The 20787-nt window shown below is 31.8% G+C and overlaps 3 protein-coding genes across 4 annotated transcripts; all 3 read left to right on the top strand.

Annotated features, from left to right (window-relative positions):
* The first annotated feature begins 1053 nt into the window (after positions 1-1053).
* Positions 1054-4644, top strand: LOC102600925 (uncharacterized). 2 transcript variants are annotated; one of them, XM_015310175.1, is made up of 2 exons: positions 1054-1285; positions 3927-4644. In XM_015310175.1, the coding sequence occupies exon 2, from the start codon at positions 3945-3947 to the stop codon at positions 4464-4466; it is 522 nt and encodes a 173-aa protein (XP_015165661.1). In that variant the 5' UTR covers positions 1054-1285; positions 3927-3944; the 3' UTR covers positions 4467-4644. The 2 variants fall into 2 exon arrangements, with proteins under 2 accessions (XP_015165661.1, XP_006350706.1); XM_006350644.2 differs by having other exon boundaries at positions 3923-4644.
* A 3882-nt stretch (positions 4645-8526) lies between these two features.
* Positions 8527-16619, top strand: LOC102600587 (protein IQ-DOMAIN 14). Its single transcript, XM_006350643.2, has 6 exons — positions 8527-8869; positions 10041-10138; positions 10471-11184; positions 12502-12729; positions 13085-13216; positions 15723-16619. The coding sequence occupies exons 2-6, from the start codon at positions 10064-10066 to the stop codon at positions 16425-16427; spliced, it is 1854 nt and encodes a 617-aa protein (XP_006350705.1). The 5' UTR covers positions 8527-8869; positions 10041-10063; the 3' UTR covers positions 16428-16619.
* A 1484-nt stretch (positions 16620-18103) lies between these two features.
* LOC102600260 (probable prefoldin subunit 2) lies at positions 18104-20771 on the top strand. The gene is made up of 2 exons (XM_006350642.2): positions 18104-18242; positions 19991-20771. The coding sequence occupies exon 2, from the start codon at positions 19995-19997 to the stop codon at positions 20427-20429; it is 435 nt and encodes a 144-aa protein (XP_006350704.1). The 5' UTR covers positions 18104-18242; positions 19991-19994; the 3' UTR covers positions 20430-20771.
* Positions 20772-20787: the final 16 nt, after the last annotated feature.

Raw genomic sequence — 20787 nt, 5'->3', positions numbered from 1 at the left:
CCATCTGCTTGAGGGTGTAACAATCCAAACAATTTCACTACATCAGGACCCTTTCGATATTGCACAAAAATCAATATTTTATGTTTAGCTAGCACTAAAAAAGTTGCTCCTAATAAAAGTGGTAGAATTATTTCAAGTATTTCAGCTGGAATAACTGAGTACATTATTATTTTTTTCCACACTCATGATCTGGTCTAGTTGATCCAATCACAATTGAGATTAATGATTTTGAGACTTATTGGGTTGTATTGAAATTTGTAGAGGCATCTACTAGTGACTTCAAATTTTTGGGAGGTTTTCTATAGATTTTTCTCATTTCTTATAAAAGGAGTTGCTTATTATTTTTTTGTGTTTTTATGTTTCGTGTCATGATTAAGTTATTTTTGTTGGTTTACCTATTGATGAGGTTGAGATATGTGTCATCACTTTTCCGATTTCAGATTGTGACAAAATGGATATAAAATGGTAAATCGTTTTTTGATTTTCAAATTGAACTTAAAAAAATTAAAATCTATATTTAGTATAGTAGACAATTGAAATATTTTTTAAAAAATAAAAAAAATTCCACTCTATTCGAGACTGATTTCATGAGCTGATAAACCAACTATATCAACAACTTAAACTACTCCTATTATTATTTTCAATTAAGTTTGGGATTAGCTATTTGAATTCTTGTTGTTAGGACTAATAAAAATTCAAAAGCATATCTATATATGACTTAATATAAATATACTAATTTGCCTCATTCCCCAATGTAGGAATTCTGAAAAAGTTGTTATTTTTCACTTATATGGTCCCCATTAAGTATATGATCTGATATTGGGGCCCCTACAAAATGACCCATGAGAGTCTAAAAGATGAAATTTTCAAAGGTAAAAAAAATAAAAAAAAATAAAAAGCAATACTTATATTATAAATTAATAAAGTAGTATAGTGTAGCACTTTTGAAATTTGAATCATTTGCCTGCAGCAAAGCAAAAACAAAGGAAGAGCATTATATTATTATTATTACTATATACTATAAAGAAGAAAAAGAGAAAGAAAGGTGTAAATTTGACAACCCATCTTTCAGAGACTCTCTCTAATTTAAGCAAAAAAAAAAAGAAGTTTGATTATCATTTATAGTACTCCTTTCTTTTATACTATAGTATAGTACAATTAATATCATAGATGAGAAGAAATTTCTTCCTCTTCTTCTTCTTCATTTCTCTATATTTCTTTGAATCACAAAGTTTTGATTTTCTTCTTTGTTGATGCAAGATCCAAAGAACTCTTCACAAGCAAGGTAACTTTCTCTCCTTCAATTTCTTCTTTCTTTAAACGTACATACGCTGAGCCTGAGCTAACATCATAATTTATTGTAATTTAATCTGTTATAATATATAGGTGGTATGTCTTATTTTTATGTTGAGGTTATTTATATTGTATGAAATTAATGGTTATAATTGTATAGTTAATAAAATTGAGGAGCTTGTTGTTAAGTAAAACTGATCAAATTGGTTGTTTAGTTATATTTAACTTTACTTTGTGGATTAAGCTTATTGATTCAAAATTGAAGTTTTGTACGATAAATATAGCGTCTTTTTAAAGAGAATATATGTTAATCCCTAGAGAAACATTTATGCATCAAATTTTAAATTTATGAAATGTGTTTTTGTAGTTAAAGTATTCAATTATGACTAATTACATATATTTTTACCTTAATTTGTTTAAAGTAAATTTTACTTGATTTATCCATAAACATTGCATTTTTTTCTCTCTTAATAATTTACTTATCAATGAATCACTTAATAATTAAACTAGCCCAGCTCAACTATGCACTCCGTACAATTTCTAGTAAAATACTTCAAATTTTAATATATAAAAGTTTTTGTTTATTACTTAAAAATCGAATTCATATTTCTAATTTTTAAGAAATGGCCAATAGATTATTTTCATGCACTATTTTAAAGTTTTAGCTCCATTTAAATAAGTTGTGTGAAAAATAGCTTCTTGATAAAAACTTGACTGCAAAATGCTTGGTGGGACACTAGAAATTGTAGTGGTGGATCACCAAAACTTAAGTATAAATTGTACACATAGTCATGATGAGCTTAGTACAAATTGACCTAGAGGGTTATTAGGATTTTTTGATGGATAGAGTTGCTACAAGTTTATGGCGAGGAGTTAAGTACAAATTGTCCTAGAAAATTGATTCAAATTGGTTCAAATAAACTCGAGATTTGACATCCAGCCTTGAAAATTTTCAAGGAAAGATTCAACCCAAACCTTCAAAAATCTACGAACTCACTTTCTCTTCTTCAACAATCAAGCTCAATAAAACCAACAATAATGTGTTTCACATTTTTCTATCGGACCAATCCAAATCATTAGGGATAAACAATATAAGTTCAATGAAACATTGTTCACTCAATTCCAATCACATATATCTCAATCTTTTTTATTTTAATTGTGTACCATCTGTCCTATTCTTAGTGAATATAATTGCCTGATACTTGTTGCTGGTGGGAGATAATAGGTATCCCGTGAAATTTGTTAACGTGCGTAAAAACTGACCAAGACACCACTATCATTAAAAAAAAAAAAAAGAGGTGGGAGGTGGGAGGGGGTGGGAGTTCTGACAAAAAGACATATTTGTACAACTTCTGTTAGTTGGGCTTTCTACCTCAGCAAGTGACCCAATTTTCAGCAGTACACTTTAGGCCCATATCAAAAGCCTTAACATGATGGGATGGGTTTTTTTTCAAATAAAATAAAAATAAAAAAAGTTAATAAATTGGGGGGAAAGTACTGAAGGAAAAATGGTGGAAGATATTACAAGCTGAAAATCGAATCCTCACCAACAAGATGAAAATTCAGGTAGTTAACCAACTGAACTACTAAGATCCTTTTATAATAGAATGAGTTTCATGTCGTATAAGGTTAATGAATTCAATATCTTGACCTTTAACATTTGGGTCATTTGTACATGTCAGTCTTTAATCTTTGTCCTTCAAAAAAAATAACTTTTTAGTGAGGCATGAATTTATATTTTTGGATCATAATGTCTCAAAAGTTATGCTCAACGCACATAACTTATGCGCCGTTAGACATAACTTCAATTGCCCAAAGCAAAAATTAAAGATCAATCCATTTGAATGTAAAAACCTGTGATTAAATGTTGTACTATTTTTACTAAAGACTAAATCAAGGTTTGACCTATCCCGAAAAGACTTGTCCAACATAAATTCTTAGTCATTTTCAAAGTTTGTCACAACCTAGAGAATTGTATTTGACTTGGATTTAATTAACTTTATGACAACTTTGTTCTTTCTCATGACTTTCAAAGGTTATCCACCTTTTCATAAAGTCAACCTTTGGTATTTCAACTCTTTATTTAGGGAACAAATTGAAAAATTGAAGTTCCAGAAGAAGCTAAAAAGAGTATATTAGTTCAAGTTTCACATTTATATCCCATCTGTGGTGTATTTTTTATTTTTTTTTGTGTGAGATATTTTTTAATAATAATTGAAATTGACAAGCTTATTAAAAATTCAACTTATATGGTGTTTATTGTGTGATATTTTTTAATATTTGAAATTGACAACCTCATTAAATCTGAATTTTAACTTATATATGTGGACAATTAAATAAAACAGTTGTAGTAGGTTACTTGCAATACTTCTTTGGTTATCAGTCCATACTAACTAGTGTCCATTGATAGCTTTTTATTACATATGATTAAAGATTTAAGTTATATAAATAGACAGTTTAAACATTTTTTACACTATCAGGTTAATTTAGTCTGTTATAGCATGTTAGTCTTCTATTTTTCAGATTATTATATCAGACTTGTTGTGAAGATTCTAGGTGAACTTAACATGTGTAGATTGACAGTCCACGAAACTTAAACTCAATAGTTACATGTTATATGTTTTTGTAGGAAGGCTTGGTACCAAAAGGCAATGGAAATGGCCTCACTATGGAAAACATTTGCCAAGCCAAGTGAAATCCCCACAACAAATCCAACATTATGGAGAAGCATATCTAAGTCATCATCAAGAGAGATTTCAAACACAAATTCCAATAATAGATCACAAAAGCTAAGAAGATGCACTTCTTTAAGAGTTGCAACTTCTTTCACTAGAGTTTGTCTATGTGCACCAATATCTTCCTATAGTGAAGTATTTCAAGTAGATCATCACGTTGTTCCACCAAGAAAAAGTAATTGTAGAACAAAGCCAATGAGTATTTCACAAGAAAGAATACCAAGTGGAAGGATGAGTTTGGAAGGGAGGAAAATATTTAGGGGAAAATCATTGAATGATGATGTGTTAATGAAGAGATTTGTGATTGAAGAAGAAGCAATGATGCAAGTAAGAAGAAGGAATCAAATGGAAGTTATTAGGAGAAGAAATTCTTTGAGAAGAAGAAAAAAACTTGGCCCAAGTCCTTTAAGTAGAATGGTTTTGGCTGAGGAAGATTAATTCAACTAATTATTTACTTTTGAGTAGTTTCTATGTCCATTTTAATTTGCCATTACATATAGCCATTTGAGTATGTTTAATTTAACTTCTTTCTTAAATGGTGTTAATTGTCTCATGGCATGTGTCTCTCTTGATGACACTTTTGGTCATTTGATTCTATGAAAATTTCACAATTCAACAAAAAAAAAGTATACTCCCTTCCCTTCTGTCAAACAATATTTGTCCACTATTGACTTTAAACACTTCTTAAGAAACTACTCCTTCCATCCACTTTTATTTGTCATGTTGCGCTTTTCGAAAATCAATTTGATTAATTTTTAAAGTTAAATTAGGTAACATTAATTCGATATTTTAAACAAAAAATTTAGATATTCAAAAACTATACGAGAAGTAGTAAAAATTGCAATTTTTTGCATATCAATATGATGAAAAAATATATGGACAAGTATTGTTGGACATCCTAAAATAGTATAGTGAACAACTATTATTAGACGGAAGGAGTATATATTAAGTAACAAAATGAAAAGTCTATGCTTTTGTTGATAAAAATCCTTAAGGTCTATGACAATATTTAAATTCTTCGCGAGTAACGTGTCAATATAGCCAACTAAATGTGTGTTTCTTCTGTTTTAATTTATATGAAAGTATTCTAAGTAAGAGGGTCAAAAATTGACAACATAAAGCCAAATATTTCTCCATCTGCTCCCAATCGTTCCACAAGTTTTCTCATGGCTTTTTGTCTATAACAAATAAAGATTTTAGCAATAATAATATATATATTTGTCACTATATTATATTTAGCGGCAATAAGGAATATCAATATTTATAATTAGCATTCTATATATATAAATGTCACTAAAGGAATTAGCGATTCTTTATGTAATTTAATTATCACTAAATATTTTTGTGACAATAAATATTGCCGCTTAAAATAAATAATTGTTATAGTGTTGAGATGTGTAAATATATATATTGCCAATTTAAATGCTAGCTATAAAGTATTGTGAATGATCATTTTATTCTCTACTTTAAAGGATGAAAGCTAATATGGCTAATGGTCAATTGGTGTTGCCTCGTGGCCTGTGTCTCTTGGTCGATGCCACTTTTTTCCATTTAATTTTATGAAATTTTCACAATTCTCATACTAAAATAATAGACTAATGAAAAATCTAATTATGACTTTTCTTAAAGCATCAATAAATACTTTTAATCAATATTTTAAAGGTGGGGCGCGAGATGTTACGTATTATGTATATATGATCAAGTATAAGCTTCATCAATAGTATATCTCACGTATCGTCAATTTAATAATTTTATTACTAAAAAAATAAGTAAAAGTAAAATTTTGAAAAGTTCTACCAATAAATCCAAATAATATAGAAAAAATATATATTATAATTGCTATTTAAAAAAGAAAACAAAAATAATGACCGAGAGAATCTTTAAAATAATGTATTATTTGGAGAGAGCTAAACGAGAAGAAGCAGCGCCTCTTATTATTCTTATCAAACTGGGTGGGTACGAAAGTGGAGTTAGGGTCAACGGGTTTTTCAAATTGGATGGGCCGGATTTTATTTAAGCATGGGTTGAATAAATATTAAATAGGAAATAAAATTTTAATTATAATAAAAAATATATCCATGTAGGAGCCATGTAAGCGCCACGTAGGATAATAAAAGTGGTGACATAATACTTAACTGTGTAAGGGCAAATATGGACTCAAAGTTGGATGGCAAGGACTAATATATCAAAAAAGTATGACAAACTTAAATATAACCATTTTCTAAGAGTATAAGGGCAAATATGACCCATTTTCCGTTATAATTATTATTTGAAAAAATAACAAAAATAATGATCGAGATAATCTTTAAAATGAAATCATTGGCGATCTCCAAATCTACTAATCAACTATTACACTGGTTATTATTTATATACTTCAAAGAAGGAAAAAAAATAAGAAGTGAAAGAGCAATGACAACAAAATGAATAAGTTGCCTCAATAACGTAACATAGTGCTATGAATCTCTATGTATCCATTTCATACATGATTTTCTAAAAAAAAAAAAATCCTATTTATGATTTTGATTTTTTAATATAAAATTTGAATCATAAGTTTAGATTTTATAATTTTAAAAAAATATAATTTTAGATTTATGTAAAAAAAAAAGACTCATGATTGATATAGATTGTTCGTACCATATAGAAAGATTTATCAAATAATAGACGGTTAATATCATTGTTTATTTATTAGACTAGTGAATTTTTGTAGAATTATGTGTATTTAAAAATTTATAATAACATGTAATTAAAAATGTTTATTTATTAAAGAGATACAAATATATGTGATTTATTAATTCAGTGCGTTAAGATATTTTTATATCTTACTTATAAATTATGAAAAATTCTGGAATTATCATGCTTATAAAAAGAAAAAAAGAATTCTAACTTATGAAGTTCAAATTTCATGTCTAAATAGAATTGTAAATCTAAATCAACCTGACTTCAAATAACAAATCTTAAATAATAAAAAATTTAAAATTTATAAGTTCCTACGAGTACATCAAATTATCTATTATATCGTAAATCCGATCCTAACTAATCAACCAACAATCGGACACGCACGTTGCATTCTAAATAAAAAAATCAAAGAGGCAAGTGTCCCTTTTCTTGCCTTTTGCTTTTGAACATATCTTATTAAAAGTTTTAATGCGACAAATATATTATATTATTAATGAAGATGAACCAACTCTAATTTTGATTATTTTGAATTTGATATATTTGTAGGGTAATCCATTATTCAGTTAACTTATTAACTTTGATTTTTTACACGTTTTTTAAGAAATATTAATTAAAATAGTAATTTATCTAAATTACTTTTAAAATTGTTTAAAAGTTCATAAACTTATCATATATTAATTTTAAATCAATGTAAAAATTCATAAATTTCAATTTTTGAATTTGCCTCAAAATATTATTATTATATTATATCTTTTAGCACAAAGAAGAGCTAGCGGCGTTTGTATCACGTTACTATACTATGCATACAATTTCAGATTAATTAAACTTCAATGCAAATATCGAATATCGATTGGAACGAAAAAAATTACGCTATTGTACTATGTTGTGTTCCTTCTCCCATGATATCACAGTCATTGTCACCACAGACAATATTCGAAATGAAATATATATTAAATAAAAAAATAAAGAACCAAACATATCCGTTATAGCTGAGGCTGGATCACACCAATTATTGACTGACAAAGTGGCCACCAAAAAAAATAAAAATAAAAATAAAGTTGGCTGAATAAGAAATTTAATATGACTTATGTGGTGATAATATTAAAAAAAAGGTTTACATAAATTTTAAAACTTAATAGTTCGTTGTATCTAATTTGAAAGTTATACGAAACTAGAAATATATTAAATATTTTTATACGTTTTCAAATGAGAGAAAAGTCATATAACTTATAACTTAAAATAGAAAAAAATTTATTGTCATTAATTAATGCTCTATTAAACAATTAAGTTGTTTGGTCAGGTCCAAACTCCATTAATTAATTACTAATTTATTATCAGTTACCCCTTATTGATAAATTCCTAGACAGTTTTTTCTTTCTTTTTTTAGTTTATCATCTATTGCTATATTTGTTACTGAGGAAAATATTTTTAATTTTTTTATGTTTGATAATAATTTTTTTATAAAGGAGAAAAATGACTCCAATTTAGAAATAGAGAAAATAAGTTCCGACGTTTCAATTTATTATCTTCTCTCAATCTCACCAATCCCCAACTCCACTTCTCATCCCATTATGCTTCCGTAGTTTCCTGCTAAATCACATATAAATATTTTTGAGATAATATTTTTTTACTTACTTACTAAACACTAGAAAGTAAGTAAAAGTCCAAATTTTTTTCTTCCAAAAATACATTTTACATTAAAAATATTTTTTCTTTGTACCAAACAAGTATTTGAGTTTGACGAATTTAAATTCACATTACCTGGACAAAAAGAGGAAAGTATAAACTGGAAAAGGTAGGAAAAAATAAAAGGTCAAAAAAGAACAAAAAGAAAAGGTTAATAAATTGTGCAAGCAACAAAGAAGCAGATTCTTTTGTATAATAATAAAATTGGGTAATTAGACTCAAAAAAGTCTGAAAGGAGCACCAAGTTAATGGTAGTATTAGTATAACAAAGTGGAGGAGGTTAGGAGGAAGAAAAGGGGGAAAGATTCTAGAGAGAGAGAGAGAGAGAGAGAGAGAGAGAGAAGAGAAGAGAAGAGAAGAGAAGGGTAGCTCAAGTTTTGCTTTTGGGTTACTTGTTGGACTTGGCTTTTGGCTTTTTGGCTTTGGTTTCAGCTTTCTCTGAAAGGGGTTTTCATGGAGGACTTTAAACATAACTTAAGGTACATGGGGCTTCTTTCTTTCATAAATTAATTTACTTTCTGTAAACTCTGCAAGTTTGGATGGTGATTTTAGGGGAAAAAAAAATGTAATCTTTACTCCTTTGTGAACTAAAAAATTGATTTTTTTTTATGTGTTTATATGTGGAGTAGAATTTGGGGGTTTGCCTTTTTTTCTTTTCTTTTTTTTAAATTTTATAATTTCTTGATATTATTTGTCTGTAACATTCTTGGTAATTGTCAAGGAAATAAGGACAAAACAACATATTTCATCATCAGAAAGTAATTTTAGCATCTATTGTAATAAAGTATCTATTTTTTTTCTGCCCCCTTGTGTTTCTCTTTTCTTATCTCATCACCATCTTGAAAAAGGTTGAAAAGCAGCAAGGAATTTATTTATATTTGAAAAAAAAAGGAAAAAAGGAAGAGTATTATGAAATCATCTTAGATGATAGATGACATGAACTTGTGTGTTATTGTCTTTAGCTAGTTAAAAAATTGACCTTTAGTTTGATTCCTTCTTGTTCTTGAAGTTTGAATTTGAAAGTCAACTCAAAGAATGAAATATCTAGAAAAGAAATTAAAGGGACCTAAAAACTAAGTTGCATGGATTCTTCACTTTCGGTGTTGCACCGTGTCGGATTCTCCAAAAATACACTACTTTTGAAGAAACTTTTAGAGAATTGGACAACGCACCTGTAGACATTTTTTAAGAGTTTGAGCAACATAACCTAAAAATTCATTTCCCTGTTTGCCTTTTCCTTTATTCATTATTTTGGTTTTCCCATTTCTATGTGGTGAATAATTTTCCTCTCCCTTGATCACCTTATGACAGCTAAATGTGCAAACTCCAAATTTGAACTTACGGAAAAATCATCTTTAAATAATACTGATGACTTTACTTCAAGATGCTTATCAATAAGGGAAACTAACTGAGTAAATTAGATGATTTGCAAATTTTTGATGTATTTGGTTTTAGGTGGGCAATCTATGTTTTTTCTGGAGTGCTTGCGTTGTATTCTCCTCGGCAGGCTCAAAATGCCTCCATCTTGGGTTTCGTTCTAGAATATCTCTGTTCAATACAATAAGTGTATGATGTTGCTTTCGCAGTGCATGTGTTCAATTAAGTTCTTTTTGAAATGTCAATTAAGTTAAGTTTCCTTCTCTCTTTCAGGGTGACACAGTAATGCTAGAAGCATGGGGAAAAAAGGCAGTTGGTTTTATGCCCTCAAAAGGGTTTTTACGTGTAACTCCAAGAAGAAGTCTGCCTATGTAAGTTTATAAAAGTCTGGTTTCTTGAACTTGATATTCTCATATTACTTGCATCTGTCCCAGAAGTTGTTATCTTATGATGAAATAAACTAACTTCAATAATTGATGTAGTTTCTTCTTTCCTATTCAAGTCAATCTAACTTCTAATCCTGGTTGAGAATTGTGTTTATAAAGTGGACCAAGGGTGAACGATTTGGAGAAATTCAGCTCTGGCCTGATTTCCTTAAATATTCCTTAACAAATCATATGAGGATGGGGGAAGAACTTGCCCCGGATATCTACGCTTCTAACATTATTATACAACCCTTAGCTAAATTGGATGATTGTTACAGGGATCAGGGAAGAAAACTGCCAAGGAAAAGAAGAAGGGTCGTAGAATACTGAGGCATGGAGAGTTCAAATCATTCCTCTTCAGAGAACCAAGCAGTATTGAGAAAATACTGGGGGAGGTTGATGATCAGAACCTACTTGTTAGGCCTCCTACTTCTGAACAATCTGGCATTCCATCTGCATTCCCTGTGACACCAACTTCTCCAAGAATCAATTCACCTAGAGATGCATCTCCTCGGACTTCTTATAGGGCTACATCTCCTGGTGCCACTTCTCCAAGGATCGCCTCTCCGAGGGCCGCTTCTCCAAGGGTCATCTCTTCTAAGGCAGCTTCTCCAAAGGTTAGCCCTCCCAAGGAAGCTTCTCCAAAGGCTACCTCTCCGAGGGCAGCTTCTCCAAAGGCTACCTCTCCCAGGGCAGCTTCTCCAAAGGTTACCTCTCCCAGGGAAGCTTCTCCAAAGGCTGCCTCTGCTAGTGCTCCTTCCCTAAAGGCTCTCTCTCCTAGGGAAGCTTCTCCAAAGGCTACCTCTGCTAGTGCTCCTTCCCCAAAGGCTACTGCTCCTAGGGAGGCTTCTCCAAGGGTCTCTTCTCCTAGATCTACTTATCCAGAGCTGAGTAGGAACCATAATGAGATTAGCTATGCTAACGGACCAGAACCAACTTTGACGCTCCAGCTTTCAGCAACCAAGATACAGGCAGCCTACAGAAGTTACATGGTAAGATTCAAGATAACTCCTTCATCAATGTTTTGCTGAAAATAGCCTTTAAGAATACTACTTGATTTTGTGAGTTGGCCAGATCTTGAGTGAAAAGTTATAGGTCATGTTATTGCGCACTCATGATATATTGGTAACAATTATGTCATTGTTGAAACAACTTAATAGTCTCCCAAGTAATCATTTCCATGTCTGCTGCAACTATTTGTTATTGCCAAAGGCGAGCATCAAGCTGAGAGAGTAAATCAATTATGTGAAAAGCTTTATGCTTTGTTAAAGACTTATGGCTCTCTTAGTCTAAAATTTAGGTGCTTTTTATGTGGTGAAACTCCCTGCTGTGTGTTAGAGAACTGGTAACAGGTAAACAAATTCTTTACCCTTCGATTAAAGCTCTGGATGAGTTCATTCAGTGGTCTCAGGGTTCATTTCTACCTAAGAAGTTTGTTTCTACCACAATCAGGATCTTGTTATTGCATTTTCACTTGATCTGTAGAAATGCTTTGACCTTTTATCATTCATATTTTCCTTATGATAGTTTTACCTGAGAATTTAATCTTCACGATTCCTTCTTAAATGCTGAGCTTCCTCAATATTATACCTTTCACTATTTGTTTTAGTAGATTGACTGTGGAACAGGTTATATTTAACTGATTATTTAAAAGGAGGTCACTTTCCTTGTCTGAGAACTCCATTTTTCTTTTCGAAATTTTGACATAAATTAAGTGACTTGCAGATTATCTGAAACAGGATAGGAAAAAACAGAGATTAGAACTTTTGTATAAGTAATTGGGACCCCCAATCTTTTCTTATGCTGTTTTCAAGAAACCCATTTCCAGTCCTAATGACTTTACTGCTAGAGTAGTTTTCCTCACTGTCTTAATTATACTCTTGAACCATGGAAACTATGACTCCTGGACTCCGTAGGACCTGAATTCTTAATTCTTGATTTTAAAAAAACATGGAAATACAAAGTCTGCATTCATCTGTCATAAGCATCTTGAAAATTCGAGTAATTTTGTTCTTATCAACTTGTTAGAAAAACTTCTTATGTCAAAGAAAACAATATAGGATCTTATGTTATCATTGTTATTTCCCTTGTCGTGGTTCAGTAGGAGTGAATAGAAGTTCATTGCATCATATAAAGTTTTTTTTTTTTTTTTTTTTTTTTTTTTTAAAAAAGAACCATTAGAGTCCTTTTCCATTTTCTCCCCTTTCTAGAGCAGGTCATTGATGGGACACGAATGTTTGGTTCCAAGAGAGTCTATCAATTGCTAACAAGTGTTACATATCCTATGTGAATGAACTTTGTTTTCACAGGCAAGGAGGGGTTTCAAATCTTTGAGTGGTTTAGCAAGACTTCAAGGAGTGGTCAGAAGCAGAAGTGTAAAGCGGCAGACAGTAAATGCCATGAAACAAATGCAACTTCTAGGTAGGGTTCAAATGCAAATTCAGTCAAGGAGGAGTCAGATGTTCCAGGCACTCCATAGTCAAGCTTACATGAATGATAAAGAAGCTGAGAGCACTCTAAGCAAATGGACTCAGCTGGTAAGTTTAAGCTGCTACATATCTTGTGGTATTCACCTATTTAGTGGTATAGGCCGATGCCATATTTTGGAGGCACTGTTCGCCTACATTCTTTAGTAGATTTAATTTGGGTCATTTAAATTGGGTAGTTTTCCTCATTATTGGTGCTTTGATTATCTTGTGAAAGATTTGATGGATTCTTCCACTGGTCAAAGATGGTACGCAGCTTCTTCAACAATTCCAATTTAGGTTCTAGGAATTCATTTTTGTACATATATTGTAGTGTAAGGATATGAGAGTTGTCGAACAAAAGTTATTTTCGTCTTCGAACATATTTTGAATTACGTCTGATGTTAAAAAGGAAATTTTGTTTTAGACTGAAGCAGGTAACCATGATGATTGGAATAATAGTATGCTAACTAAAGATGAGGTAGAAGCAAGGCGGCGGGAAAAAGTGGAGGCAGTCATCAAGAGGGAGAGAGCAATGAGCTATGCATGTTCTCACCAGGTACATTAGACTTATGTTCTTAAGCATGTAAAATCTATGGTAACCATTGCGTAAATGTACTTTGATAATGCAGTAATGGATCATTCTGTTTCATGCTTATTGTTGACACCCAATTTTGGCCTAACATTTTAAAGATTCATACCTTTTAAGTTTTATTAATTCAATAGTACAAAATACATTTTTTATAATTTTAAATAAGTTTATCGATTCTTATCCTTATTTCTCAAAATTTTAGATTTTTATGAGTTAGTTTTTTAATTACATTTTTTTTTGTAACAATCAATTGAATATGTTATGAATATTGTGTCATTGATTAAATCATTATTTTATGGTAAATTGCATTTTTGTTTACATGCCATTCATTTTATTCATTACGTTTGTTAAAATTCATTTTTTATTTGTTACTTTTATTTATATTCATTTTGATGTCTTTAGCGCAGTCTAGAAATACAGTTAAATACATAAAATATTTGAATACACAGATATTTTATTAGCTAGTGGTTTTAGCCCACGACTTTAAGATAATGGTATTGTACTAAGGCAGTTTTCAATTTTCTATTTAAACAATTTCTTGGTAATTAAGTTAGTGGTGGTGGATAAGATTATAGATAATGGGTGTAATTTTTAGATTTTTTAGTCTTTAAGAAATTCTTTTAGTGTTCATATTTTTTCAGTAAACTTTTCGCCGGAGCTCCGCCTAGTCCACGACCAAAAGACCCCAACCCATTTAGCTTTTTCCTTGTTATTTTCGGATCTAACCGGAGGTTCCAACTCTTGCAAAACCCCATTTGGTTTTTATCTTTTTTGTTTCTCTAACAAACACACCCCACAGGTTAAACTCTTCTTCTTCCTCACTGTTATCCCTCTTCTCCGGTGAAACCCATGAGCTCCGACCACCATTGCTCTACCCACGAGCTACTAGTGATACCATACAACCACCAAAACGAAGTAAACCAGAACCACAACCCCACCTTTCTCTCCATTTCTTCCTCCACGTCGGAAGTCACCAAACACCCCCTTTCTTCCACCTGAAATCGGGCGAGTTCACACCAGAGAATTCTGTTTACATCCCTACTTTATTCATATAAGGAGAAACATCGTGGTGACTCAAAAAATAATCAATTAATTCAATTTAAAAGAATTTTAAGAAAAAACGAATTTTAAGGGAGTCGCCACCTAATTTTAGGAAAACTAGGAAATCAATTAAATGATCTACGAAACCAATAGATTCTAGGTAAGGGTTCAAGTAATTCTGAAGGAAAGGTGTTAAGGCATTCTTCGAAATCCACAATTGTGGGTCCCGACTCCCGACTGAATTCATTTTTTCAAATTGAGGAGGAGATAACAATAATATACAACTATAATAAAAATGCAATATACACAAATAATAAAATAAAACTATAATATGATAAATGACCTAAGCTTGCCTAACGTCAATTATACAAAATAATGAATAAATAATATAATTCGAACTTTGTTCGAATAGCTTCAATGGGAAGCAACTCTGGGTACCTATAAAGATAATGAATAATAAAAGAATTTAAAATGTTACCTTCTCAAAAAAAAAAAAAAAAAAAAATAATTCTAAATTACACCCCCAAATCTGAAAATCTTATTCACCACCACTAACTTAATGATCAAGAAATTATTTAAATAGAAAATTGAAAACCGTCTTAGTACAATACCACTATCTTAAAACCGTGGGCTAAAACCACCGGTTATAAAATATCCGTGTATGCAATTTTATCCGTATTTGAATGTATCTCTAGACTGCGCTAAAACATAAAAAATGAATATTAATAAAAGTAACAAATAAAATAAATATTAATAGATGTGACAAATAAAAAATGCAATTTTATAAAATTAATGATTCAATCAAAGATACGATGTTCACAACATATTCAATTGATTGTGACAAAAAATGATGTAATTAAAATTAACTCATAAAAAATCCTGAAATTTTGAGAAATAAGGATAAATATCTATAAACTTATTTAAAATTATAAAAATGTATTTGAACAATAAATAAATAAAACTTAAAAGTTACGAATTTTGAAAATGTTAAGCCAAAATTGGGTGTCAACACTTATCACTTCCTTTATGTTGTACCAATCCTGCTATTAAGTGCATCATAACAATTTCTATCTGCTTACGGCCAAGTTATTGAAATATTTCTTTAGTGGTTCTCTTTCTTACCAAATCTTTTATCTAATGTGAATCCTGGTACTAAGTACATCATAATGATCTCTCTGTTTGTTGCTTTTGACTAATCTTTCAAAGATTATCAAATTAAGATGCACTTGTGCAAATTACCACAAATGTCAAAACTTTCAATTTTCTTGTTTCAACTTCCCATTAGTGATTCTGGCAATCCGTTAAAGGTAAACACATAATATCTTTCAAAGATTATCATTATTTGTTATTCTTGGCCAAGACATGTTGACAAACTCAATACCTCCGTTAACCCTATATATGGCTTACCATGTTGCATACCTCTTTTTAACAGTTGTGGAGAAGCAACCCCAAATCAGCTACGGACATCCGAACCAGTGGAATTCCTTGGTGGTGGAACTGGTTGAACCACCAGCTACTTCCAGGAAATGATTCCGAGAGCCAATCTGCTGTAAAAGACGTCCATTCAACACCATCAAGGGCAATTTCGGAACACAAGCCAAGTCCATGGCGTCTAAGTCAAAACTTCAGACACCTCCATTTGGATTATGACAGTCATGAATCAGTTACCCCGAGGTCAACTAAGTCTGCAGTTCCATTAAGGGGAAAACTAATACATACTCCCAGAAGAACATCATCACCAATGAGCAGCTCGAGCGTATCAAAGTATTCAAGACGCCGTGCTAGTGCTGCTGATTCCCCTTTCAATCATTCCATGAAGGATGACGATAGCCTCATGAGCTGTCCTCCTTTTTCAGGTCCAAGTTACATGTCACCAACCATCTCAGCCAAAGCTAAATTCAGAGGAAAAACCATTCTTGAGGAGAGAAACATAGGTACCCCATCTAACAGCTCGAGGAGGAGGCTGTCGTTTCCTTTGACTCCAAGTAGTACTGGGTCTGTCAAGTGGAACAAAGGGTCTGGAAAGGATGCTGCTTCTTTAAAGGAACATGAATCTATGGGAGATCATATGAGTGTGCATTCTACTGGTTCGACGCCCACTGTAGTTGGGAGGAAACCATTTCAAAGATTTGTGTAATTTTGTCCATCTGTATTTAGCTCTGAAGGTACCTATGTTTATTTTCTTTTCTTTTCTTCTTTTTGATGTGTATTTATTGGTGTATTTTGTTAACAGAACACTAATGTAAAATAATTAAGTGTGAACATTCTCTTGTTTGTTAGACTTTTCTAGTGAAGGAAGAAAGGATAATTAGTATGTTTTTAAGTTGGATCTCCCTCTGCTTGTACTCTTTTATGCTAAATCATGTGGGGAAGTGGTGACTTAGTGCTAACTTTACGTGGTCATCGATGGATTTCGCCTTTTGAGTCATTTTGATGATTCATGTGATGATTATCATATTTGATCTTGTTAGCTGCCTATTCAATTTTTTTCCATTTCTGCCTAATTTTATGACTACTGCATTTTTAAAATCTTTTTTTTTTCTCGACATTTTCCTCCCTTTTTTGCATTTTTTTTGTTAATTTATGTAACATGTAATCTAGTATCCTTATTCATTAATACATAACTCCCACTAAGTCAATTAAATAATAGTTAAAGATGTCCATTACTTTTGTAATGTATTTATCATGTTAATTATCTGCTTCTCTTTGCAACGTTACTTTTTCTCATGCCTTTTTGTGTGCTATACTTAAGGAGTTTGAAAATAAATAATGCAAAAATTTCTTGAAGGTCTGGTAAAAGAAAGTTGTCTATAAATTATGAAGTAAAAAGTTTTGGTTATTAATTTCAGATGTTTTACGTAGTGACATTTTAATTATTGATATTAATCTAATTCAATTAGAATGTTTGGTACTTTGTAGTGGTACATAAGCTAAGTATTGAAAATTGGTTTTACTCTTTCTATTTCTAACCATCGGGGATCTCCACTTCCCACATCGAGCTTAGAAACCCGGTCTTTATCATTAAAAAGAAAAAGATTTTAGCTATCCTCATCAACAAAGGGGTCCCATCGCACATCCAATTCATGAATAGAGGATTCAATTACGAAAATAAAATAAAATAAAATAAAATAAGAGAGTACATTACTTCATGAATCATTAATTTCGTGCATTTTTAAATTCCACATTTTCAATGTTATGCTTCGTTTGATTTTCACTAGCAAAAAAAAAAACATGTGAATACAATATATCTGAAATAAATTACACCTAATTTGATCGACACGTATTCGAGTGCACTAGATTACATGTATTTGGCAAAGTAAGTAAATGTGGTACGAAAGATAATTTCAAAAATGGGAAACTAAAGTGAAGGTAGGTAATTAGTCCCTAAACTGGTGTGATTTGTGTTGTTAGCTCAAACAAACATTTAAAAAAATTAAAAATAGGGAAATTATGTAATTACACGACTTAAGATAACATTACCTCTAAAAATCTCTACAATTTGATTAATTACAAAATTCCCTTTTTCCTTCCCTCTCTCTTAACATCCGGATACATCACTTCACCTCTATCAAATACATTACAACTTTGTTGTGTACAATGTATCTGGTATAAATGTTATTATTGATACATAACGCCAATTGTTTCAAACATATAAATATGAATCTTATTTATAGTTATATAGATACATAACTTATGTACTATGTATCGGGCGAATAAGCAATGTATTCGCGAGTTTCGAAATATAATGTCCGTGCAGATGGGCTGCCCGCTCCATATGTAATAGCGGCCCAGTCCAAAACCCAAAATAAATCTCTCTTCTTCCTCCATTTTTTTTCAACACCAAACAAGCCCTGCTGATTCCTCCATTTTCTTCAGCAAAATCGAAGTTTGCCCTATTATTTTTCTTCTTTTCCCCACTGTTCGCAGTTTGCTAGGTCACAGAATTATTCGGGTAAGTCATGATTAACTTGTTTTAGGTCTTTGAATTTTGCTTTGTGATTTCGTGTTTATGAGTTAATGATGATTCCTAACAATTAGGTCTTTGTCAAATCAAATCATCTTATGATTCACTGGTCGTTTTGTGGTTAATAAAGCTCAAAACTTGGTGCGTCTTGCAGTTTTTTTAAACTGTAATTTGCTTCCCCTGGGTTGATTTTCTTGGATTTATTTTACTGAAGGCTATGCAACTGGTTTCTCATGGGTTTTACTATATTGTTTGCCTTTTAATTTGTTGATTTAGGTTTAATTGGTAATGATAAATGTCCATAGTAATTTGTAGAAGATGCATATTGCAGATATATAACCCGTGTGTGCTAGTGTCAAGGAAAACATCACTAGTTTTAGGGGTAAATGGAGATAGATCACTACATTGAGCCTTTATTATGCAGGATTAAGTTAGTGAAGAATTTTTTTATATTTGCTAATGCTAAAGCTGCATAATCTTGAGATGAGATGCTACTTAAGGGGGGTGGATTGGGGGAGTATGATCACAGCATTTGCCTAACATTGGGGGATATTCTAAGTTTCTATTCTAATAATCTTTATCCAAGTTGTTTATAGCTCAATTTACAATATCTAGTTTCGGTGTCTGTGGGAACAAGAAGAAACATTATATGTGACAGGTAAACCATTCAAACAATATGTTTTCGTTAAGGCATTTTAGAAAACATTAGTATTTATTCACTTGGTTCAGATAACATTATACTTTTATTCGGGAGACAACTAAACCTTATGCAAGGAAGATTTGATATTTTAAGAAAAATTAATAGTGCCTATTCAACAAGGCAAGGAAAAGAAAAGAGCAATGGTTAGTTATAGATAGAGCTTCAGCTGATAATAGACATATTTAGGGGTGGGGGGATGCAGGAGGAGGAGGAGAATAGGAAGGACAACTCATTTCCAAAACCATTTTTAGGACTTCAATAAGCTTTGAGGTATATCGTAAAACAAGTTAGAATCCAAAATTTGTGCTGATTTTGTTCCGCACGTTTTCATCATTTGGACGATATGTATTAATTCTGGGTTCCATTGTGACCCCTAGTGATGTACGGATACTAGATAATGACAACCATTGAGGGCTAAACTGAAATCTGGGAATACTGCCAACAAATCTAAGGACTTGTTCCTGAGGAAATGTATTTGGTAGATGGAATCATTTATATAGTATTTCATATTGGCTGTGAGAGGTAATATCATGGTACATATTATTGAAAGTTTAATCAATTGGTCTTCTTGTGTTTTTACTGAATATCGAATAGGGGTCTTGTTAATGGATATGAGAATGATTTTGGAGGCTTTTGGAGAAGACATTACAGGAGAATCATGTTTTGACGTACCATTGTTTTCGTGCTCTCCCTTGATCAAAAAGAAAAGTTGTTCTCCACTTCTCCCTGTCAGTTAATTTTCTTCTTTGCTTCCATGCAATTCTAAGCCCCGAGAAGTCCTAGCTTCAGTTTCCCTTCCAAGCAAATGTTTTCATTTGTGTTTCAATTATGCAACTGTATTTCTTGGAGGCTTTTACTAATAACATGAATTCTACTGTCCTTTTGGTTTCTCTTTTGCCCTAATAACATGAATTCATAGAGATTACCTTTGTCTTGATACGGCGGGCTTTGATATTTGATTCTTTCATCACCACTATTTGTGATTGGAGTTGCTGATATAGATATGATGTTTGACATAGTCTATTTTGTGTCTCAGTGCTATGGCTGCTAGAGCTGAAGAACCAATCAATGAGCAAGCAGTTGCCAACGTCTACAGTTCCATGAGGTCTGAGATCACCCAGATTTACTCTAAAATTACGGAACTAGAAATGGAAGTTAGTGAGCACTCACTCGTGATCAATGCTATACAACCACTTGATCCTGCAAGGCGGTGTTATAGGATGATTGGAGGTGTTCTTGTAGAGAGAACCATCAAGGAGGTCCTTCCTGCTGTTCAACGCAATAAGGAAGGAATTGAGGAAGTGATAGCTCGACTGAATGAAGCCTTGGAGAAAAAGAAAAAGGAGATTTCAGACTTCGAGGCCAAGTATAAAATTAGAATCAGAAAACCTGATGCTGAAGTAAAGGAGGAAGGTGGTCGAAAGGAAGGCTCTGCACAAGGAGTCCTTGTTGGTCCTGCTGGTTCAAATGAATAGACCTATCTAGTTTTCAAATTCCATTTTGAGGTACTTTGTTGAATATGATCAAGGAACTAAAGTACTTTAGCATCATCTTTAGAGTGTGATCTATCATGTTCATTTATTTTTCCATATCAGAGGTCTTGAGACCATGCTTCGTGCCTTGGCGGTGTTTTAACCAGACGATGGTGACACTTTGGGAATCTTAATTTTATCTCCTCGAACATTAGTCAAGTGTTTCTTACCTGCTGAGACTTGTGCCTTTTTGGGCTTTGGCTATGGATTGCAATTTAGGTTGTTGGAGTACAATTTTAGACACCTGGATCTGATTATTTTCCCATGGTACTGAAAATTATCTAATTGTTGTCCCTGTACA

The sequence above is a fragment of the Solanum tuberosum genome, unplaced genomic scaffold (genome assembly GCF_000226075.1).
Source record: "Solanum tuberosum cultivar DM 1-3 516 R44 unplaced genomic scaffold, SolTub_3.0 scf00125, whole genome shotgun sequence".
Classification (NCBI taxonomy): Eukaryota; Viridiplantae; Streptophyta; class Magnoliopsida; order Solanales; family Solanaceae; genus Solanum; species Solanum tuberosum.
Note: the sequence above shows the minus strand (reverse complement) of the source record. Positions and strands in the feature narration are given on the sequence as shown.